Source organism: Nelumbo nucifera, chromosome 2, assembly GCF_055504915.1.
Source record: "Nelumbo nucifera cultivar China Antique chromosome 2, China Antique-T2T, whole genome shotgun sequence".
Taxonomy (NCBI): domain Eukaryota; kingdom Viridiplantae; phylum Streptophyta; class Magnoliopsida; order Proteales; family Nelumbonaceae; genus Nelumbo; species Nelumbo nucifera.
The window spans coordinates 41,477,953-41,486,581 of NC_142650.1; the positions used below are offsets into that span (position 1 = coordinate 41,477,953).

Below are 8,629 nucleotides of genomic sequence, written 5' to 3' on the forward strand. Positions count from 1 at the left end.
AAGTGCCAATTCTAAATATGAGCCCTAACTTCGATCCAAAGTAATGTCAAAATCCAAATTTGCCACCTAATACATGTGGCGAACCGATCTTCTTCTTATATAAAAGTTTAAATAAACCATTACTCTTTTCCATGGGTTATCAAGTTTCTCTCTCTCTCTCTCTCTCTCTTTTATTAATTTAATGTCAATTTATTTCATGGATTGTTCTGTTCAATAATAAAGTGCAATAAGAAAGCACTTAACATGAGCCTTTGTCTATCTTCGTCAGTTTAGTTTTGAAATTATTATTTACCTAACCTTGGGGTAATGGGATTAGTCTCTATTACAAGTAGCCAAAGAAGTAAATGAACCCACCATAAGTTTGTTTATGTATTTGTCATAATATATAAACTATATAAAATAGAATAAATTTGAATCTCAATAACTAAAAAAGAAAAAAAAAATTATTTTTTCTACTACTTTATATGTAAAGAGTTAGAAATATATAAAAACTTTGGCAAATCACTATTACTTCATTTTTCCCTTAAAAAATACATTTTTGAACAACAGCTCACATGAACCTCCTTCTCCTCTCATTTCTCACAATTAAATGACTAAAAAATAAAAAGTCAAGATAAAACCCCCTTGAGTCTCAATGGTTTCTAATAAGGTTGATTATTACTCTATTCAATGATCTGCACACACACACACACACACACACACACACAACTCTCAACCCCTTTGTTTTAAATAAACAAGATGGATTGGGTCACCTTAAGGACTAAATTTGCCAATTAAAACCCAACTTTTGCTAAACTCTAAATATGGGTCTTAGCCTAAACCCAAATTGGCATAAAAAAAATCAAAAAAATTCAACCAAAACCTAACTTATGCCCAACTCTAAATATGAACCTTAAAATAAACCCAAATTAATGCCAAAAAACTCTTATTTTCTCTCTCATTAAATCCTATATTTAAGGTATGTTTTTCACTAATAAATTCTATTAATTAGTTATATATTCAATGCTTTTAATACTATAAAACATATGATTTATTAAAGCTGACCCAAAAATGAAATCTTTCTTCTGTACAAGTTAGCAAGTAATCAATTCAACCATCCAGGTCAAATGGGCCAACCCATGATGTCATTATTAAATAATAAAAACTTAAAATGTAAAAACACTAAAATTTATGAAAATACATAAATTTTGTAAAAAGCATATGGACACACCTCTAATATTATATATATTTTATCATATATTAAACAAAAATATGTATAATAAACAAAAAATTTTTAACAAGAAAATAAGAATTGTTTTATGCACATAAGAATATTAAAAAATTATATAAAAAATTGAATACATAATATTACTATTATTGTCATCCTCATCATCATCATACAAAATTGCCACATATAATACACATGAACATCTTTAACAAGAAATGCATTCTAAGTGTGCATTTCTCATTCACCGGTCACTAGTTGATAATATATCATCTTATATCATCTGCTAGGAATAACAGTTGATGGATTTATACTCTTATGTATGTATTTCACCACATATTGGCAAATTGGATTTATGTCTAATCATTTTGGCCTCATGTATGGTTTTGTGGACAAGTATTTCCGAACTGAAGTTGCATATCCATAATTTTTGTCTTATTTTAATAGGTTTTGGGGGATTATGGTGTTTACAAGCTTGCCTATATAATATTTGTTTCAATAGGCACAACACTTAAATAGGCAAAGAAGCAGACCCAAGCCTAGCATTTACTTAAATGAGTTATGGGGTCATAGACCTTTTGATTTAGGATAGTCAAGAGGAGATTAAGGTTGCATTTGGTATTTCTTATTTGAAGGATTTATCTTTTTTTTTTGCAGTTAAAATGTCCTTATGAATACTCTGCAAAAAGGAGATAAATCCTTGAAATAAGGAATGATGTCAATGTAATATGGTTTTGTTTTTTTTTTGTTGGCAAATGGAATTGATTTTGTTTTCTAAAACAAAAAACAATACGTTTTTTTTGCTAACACCCCTCCCCCTCCCCAATTTTTTAGGGATGTAGTTTTTAAAAGTAATGACTTTTTTTTTTATTTATTTATGCAGTAGGGGTGCAAGTTGGTACCCCAATTTAAAGAATTTGCACTGTATTGGGTCTGAGCTTCTGAGCCGAGCCCACTCAACTTTTAATAAAATCCCAAGCCGAGTCGGCCCAAGTTAAGACACCTTTAGAATACAAGTTCACAAGTGTGGTATTTGTAAGAAAATCCACCGATTACGGATGATAACCCACACAAATATCAAAATTCCGTTTATTTAATAAATATTTTATATTTGAGTGACAGTAAACCCAAAAGTACACTTAGTGAAGCGTTTATAATATATAGGCGCCATTAAACACCACATCAGCAAAATGTCAATAAATACTTATTCATTTCGAAAACTTGAAAAAGTTCCTAAAACGGGAAAGGTACAGAGAAACCAAAATTTGCTGCTGATACGGCGCCTATGTAATACCGAGAATAAACTTTTACTCAATAAAGAAAAGAATTTTATTGGTAAACAGAACCCACACAAATGACTGATTGGGATGAGAAGAGAAGAGAGGAGATCTAGTAAGGTCACATGGTCAACGACATGGGCGTTATGAACATCGGCTATATGAAGTTCAGGACATGTAGATCGAGCGGTTTATATTATGACATCTGGCAAGAATGCAAATGTAAAGAGACAGAAAAGTGGGTCCAATTCATATTGCCACTTGCCACGTATGATGTTATCGTTTAGACACACCCACTTACCCATTTTTACCGGAAAACGAACAAGGTCGAATCCATGTAGTTGTATACTGACTGCTCACTTCAAACTTCAAAGACTACTCGACTACTCTGGCAAACCCATTGGGGGAAAACTTTGGTTGTTTGGGAAAAAACAGCCTGAGCTGTTTGGGAGCTTCTTGCGCTACAGCCAGAGAGGGCGAGATAACTGCTGAGCAATAAGTTGTCGGTCGGTTGGCCGGTTACTGGATTTGGTAATTTATGGGTACTATTCATGGGCGTTGCTCGACCATCGTCGCAAGAGTCGAAACGGCTGAAACGGATCCTTTTTCCGATTGAAGGACGTCAGTTGAAGCTGTTGACGATAATGAAGATAATAAAAACCCACCAAAACAAGCTGCTTAGACCACTGACCACCGAGGGTGCTCTACAATGGAGACGAAGATGTTGTCATTGCCGTACGCTCACGTCGATTACAGCTTAAGAGCTTTATCTGGACAGGCAGAGGGTTTTGGACGATTCGCCATCGGTGGTCTTCACGGACCTCTTTATCATGTCACCACTTTAGCAGGTCCTCTTTTTCTCTACTCTCCTTTTCTATTTATAGCCTGAGTTGAATATAATTATTATGTTCGTTGTTTTGATTGAAATCCAATTCCATTTTCCCTTCATCTTTTTATATGAAAATATCAGAGGTCATTCAGGAATTTTCCTCCACTTTTTTAGAGCTCATCCTGGTTTTCTTTTTCTTGTTTGAGAGATTTTTCTTTTGCTATTTTGTTATTATGTAATGTGAATGTTGAATTGGAATGGTTCCTCCACATGCCCTGTTTTTCAATGAAGGTCTTGTTTGGGAGTACATTTAGATTGAATTGTGCAGAGAGTTACTAGTTACACATAGTTTAGTCTGGGAGAACTAATTTGGTTGCTTCATGCACATTTTTTATGACGTGAGTAGGTTAATAGGATTTGGAGCATCCTGTCACTTGGTCACTCAACCTGCGTTCTATGTTTCTTCAAGGGCTGAGTTGATTATATTTTCAATTAACGCAGTTTGGATCAACTTCTAGTTTTCTTATGCTTTTTTGTCAAGATTCAAAAGTTATCATGTTGAAAGTTCTCCATGCTAACAGTACATTTACGAGCTCATCAGCTCTCTCTCTCTCTCTCTCTCTCTCTCTCTCTCTCTTATATATATATATATATATTAATTTGAATTGGGTGTTTGATGGCTGTGGAGAGGGTATTAGATTGGGGTTAGGTGTTCATACTTGTACTATGATAAATTTCCCCTTCCGTCTGTAGATGATGGTCCTGGATCTTTACGTGATGGATGTCGCAGAAAAGAGCCACTCTGGGTTGTTTTTGAAGTTTCGGGCACAATTCAACTTTTGTCTTACTTGAGTGTATCATCATATAAGACAATTGATGGCCGGGGTCAAAGGATAAAATTAACAGGCAAAGGTATTAGGATGAAGGAATGCGAGCATGTAATTATATGCAATCTGGAGTTTGTAGGTGGTAGAGGACCTGATGCTGATTGCATTCAAATAAAACCCAAATCAAGACACATATGGATAGACCGCTGCAGTTTGCGTGATTATGATGATGGGTTGATTGATATCACACGTGAAAGCACGGATATTACCATCTCTAGGTGAGGAGACAATTGTGCATTTTACTCAATTTGGAATGAATTATGTGGGTGAGACTGGTGAGTGCTTTATTAAGATCACTAAATCAAATGCTTGCTCTTCATGCCTTCAGATGTCACTTTTCACAGCATGACAAGACCATTCTTATTGGAGCAGACCCCACTCATACTGGTGACAGATGTATTCGAGTGACTATTCACCATTGCTTTTTTAATGGGACCAGACAGCGGCACCCTCGTGTTAGATTTGGAAAGGTTCATCTATACAACAATTACACTAGGAACTGGGGTATATATGCTGTTTGCGCCAGTGTAGAGTCACAGGTATTGATGAACTTGACACCTCTAAATTTATTTAGTTAAAGATGAGTGTGGACTCATTAGACCATTTTGTCCTGATCCGTACTTCTCTAGATGTATGGTCCTGCACTAACATGCAGCAGAGTTGGCAGATTGTAACTGGTCCATATATTTGATCACCCACCTTTTCCATGTGCTTAATAATCCTCAATCACATGGAGATTTGAAATATCTCCTTTTGATTTATTTAGTAAAACAGAACTGATTGATGTCAGTCATTCATGGAGGTGTATGTCAGTGCTCTCTAGCATATGGGGTTGATGTGGACAAAGCATGCATATGTTCCAATCCAGAGGACTGCCTTGCAGATGAATGGACTGGGTTGGCCATGTGACTAAAACATGATCAATCATCTGGAGAATAAATATGAATAAATATTCTCAAAATCTTCTCCATTAGTTGTTTGTACTTTGTATAGCACTGTGAAGCTTTTTCAGTAATTTCGTGATTGTATAATTTTTCTTATTCCAGATATACTCTCAGTGCAATATATACGAGGCAGGACAGAAGAAGGTCACTTTTAAATATCTGACAGAAAAGGTAAATCGCAAAACAATTCATATTGATTATTTCTTACCTGAGTGCTTAGGAACTTCTGTAAATCTGGTGTTTTATGTGACCACTTGGGAATATCTTTAGGGCTTTACAGATCTAGAGAGGAAACTTATATTCCTTGCATGGCATTATGGATTTTGTCTTAACTTGTGAAAGAATACTATTATGTGATCATAAAATTAACAGGTTCACGAAATAACAAAGTGAAACAAGATGGAGTTCCATTTAGGGAACCTATAATATATTCTAGGTAGCAGATATTTTGTGGGACTTATTCACCTCAAAATGTGAAAACCTGTAACCTGCACCCAGCATGGTAAATGCCTATTTTTAAAAGGTTGAATTTATTATATATCTATTTTGATTAGGTAGCTTGGTTGATGGCCAGTAAGGAGATGGTTTTGACACAGATGTTTGGAATAACCACTTGGTTTTTATACTTTTTCATTCATAAAACATGGGTTTTGTTACTGAGATTTTATTTTTTCAGTGAGTTCATTAATTGATAACCAGTGGAAATATGCTTGCATTTTCCCAAGGCTGAATTAACTTGTCGAAATGCTTGTGTTGACCAACGCGTTCATGTTGGATAAACACACCCAGAAGTAGAATGAAAAATGGCCCATATCACCTGTATTTTCATTTATACATATTCTTCGTATATTTGTTTTTCTACTGCAGTTTCAGTATCCATGTAATGTACCAGAAATAATTTGAAGATTTGTTGTGCCAAGATATACCAATGCAAAATTGGTGTCATACAAACACAAATGAAGGATAAGCCATTGTTTTCTCACCTGATTCACATCTATATTTCTTTCAGGCAACTACTTATATCATTTCTATTTCAATAGCTATAACCATACATTTTGCTATTGTCTCTGCACATACAGCAAAGACAAGGCATGATACATTGTTTACATTACTGGATTTTTAGAAGATTTTCATTTACATATGTATTCTTATTATGCCTAGTCATTCTGTAGATCTTCACCATATCGTTTCCTTTTAAGTGGTGGTCTATTAAAGCATGTTTTGGTTTACCCAGAAAGTAAAGAAAGTATGTGATATTGGACTAAACAGGATAACCTTTGGTTTGTGTAGACATAATGGTTTAGAGGAGTCTATGTTTAAGAAGATATTTAAGAGATTAGCTGTAGGTAATGGAATCACAAAAGCTGGTATTTGCTAAAATGAGGGGGCCATTGCTTGGTGCCACACAATGTATCGTGCTGATAAGTACGGGAATGTTGGTTTGAGTCTAAGGTTGGCAACTTCATGCAAAAACTGATGTTAGGTCCATGTACAGTCCACCCTTCTAAAGATCCCAAATTGCTGGGACCAGAATCATTAAATAGTGCCATTTCTTTCCACCAAAAGAAAGGTATCAGAATTAGATTATCTTTAGTTAGATGAGAGACAGAAAGGAATTTGGAAACAGTTGAGGCAGAGGATCAAGAAAATAAGTTCTATAATATTAGAATCTTACAGAGGGAATTCAATAAAATTTAAGGTTTACGAATTAAAATTATATAACTAATACTAAAGCCTAAAATTCAAAAAACAAAAAAAAGTAATACATCTACATATAGGATTCAAGAATCACTAAACTAGAAAGAACTTATAATTGTTGATTCAAGATGTAAAGAATTAAAATTCAGATATAAGAAAAACAGAAAAAGATTCAAGTAAAAGGGGTAAAATGAGGACACTGGAAGATGATTGAGAGATTATATTGGAGTTCATAAGGTTGTTGGAATCACAATCTTGACTCAAGGACTTTGATGTAGTATTCACCATTAAAAACTTGTAAAGTCCTCAGTATCAACAAAATCCTTCGTTTAAAATTTGGTATTGTAATATTTTTACTGGGCCTAAGATCTTTAATCTCTAATCTAGACGTTTTTGAAGAATAACAGATTGAAAATCAATCTTTATAAGTAGGATATGGAATATACATATCCTACATACACTACCCTGATCATGACCTCCTGCTTCTATTGGTTCCGAAGGTTCTCTTTCTTGTACCTTTATAGAGAGAACCATTTGCTTTTGTCTTCCTTTCTCTCATTGTTTTGTCTTCCTTTTTATTTCGCCATTGTGTAAGGGCCTTGGAGAAATTGGTTTAGCTTGGTTTTCCTGTTTGTGATGATTTATCTCTTTGTGGTGGATATATGCTTGATTCTCACTTGTATTAATTATGTTACGTCAATCCTAGACATGGTGTTTCAATAGTGAGGTTGAACCGTTGGGTTACCATGATGATTGGGCAGGCAGCAGACAGGGAAGAGGGCAGATCGGGATGCATAACTTCTGAAGGCGACCTTTTCCTAAATGGAGCTCAAGCATGTTTGTTGACAGAGGCTTCCGAACAGGGCATGTTCCATCCAAGTGAACATTACCCGAAATGGACAATGGAAGCTCCTTCAGATTCTCTGAAAGAAGTTCTAGAACTATGTACAGGATGGCAGTCCATCCCGAGGCCATCAGTCAAAGAGTGATTGCACAGGAGTCTCAAGTGAAATAAGAGCTGCAAACAGATCCGATCAAAAGCCTTTTACTTTTTAGTAAATATACAACATTCAAACCTCAAACTAATTTTATTAATAGCGGCAATATAAATCTCAGGTTTGTGTGTGTATGTATGTATAAAAAGTATATTTTCAGTATGGGCTTTGCATCAAGGGGCTCTTGGGCACTGGCTGTGGGTGATGACTGATGACTCAGTTTGACATTTGAGGGTTGTGGCAATTGTAAGTTTAGGTGATGAGTAGCGCAAAAGGCACTTCTGGCTTAAGTTTAGAGGCTGCCCAAGAAGGATAAAGCATATACGTCACCCCTTACCTCTCATATTATAAAATGTATTTGATACATTGATCAAGGATTTTGATATACTAATTAATGTTTAAGTACAAGGCTGAGTGAACCGCCAATTGTGAGTTTTCCATGTGTTTCTAATTACTTTAATAGAAAAATAAAAGCCATTTGATGCAATTAATAATATTATGATTACTTATTTTCTAAATTTTGCATTATAATTTCACTCACTCTTGAAGTAAAAACAACACATTAGTTTCATTTTGTTTACAGCATCTTTCAATCTCCCACTGGAAACTGGTATTCTTCCTTAGTGGATAAGTTTGATTTAGAAGATAGATTTTTGATACAATAGCTTTTATTAGAAAACTGAGAAAATTGGATAAATAGGATGGGTCTTGGTTGGACTTTTGGAAAGCAGAGCCCTGAAAAAAAAAATCCTTCAATGGCCCATACTTAGGTGGTGTCAGTGGACTGATTATGGG

At 34.8% G+C, this 8,629-nt stretch overlaps 1 protein-coding gene across 1 annotated transcript; it reads left to right on the forward strand.

Moving 5' to 3' along the window:
* The first annotated feature begins 2,821 nt into the window (after positions 1–2,821).
* LOC104599253 (putative pectate lyase 4) lies at positions 2,822–8,285 on the forward strand. Its single transcript, XM_010261715.2, has 5 exons — positions 2,822–3,329; positions 4,064–4,415; positions 4,526–4,736; positions 5,244–5,312; positions 7,601–8,285. The coding sequence occupies exons 1-5, from the start codon at positions 3,191–3,193 to the stop codon at positions 7,826–7,828; spliced, it is 999 nt and encodes a 332-aa protein (XP_010260017.1). The 5' UTR covers positions 2,822–3,190; the 3' UTR covers positions 7,829–8,285.
* Positions 8,286–8,629: the final 344 nt, after the last annotated feature.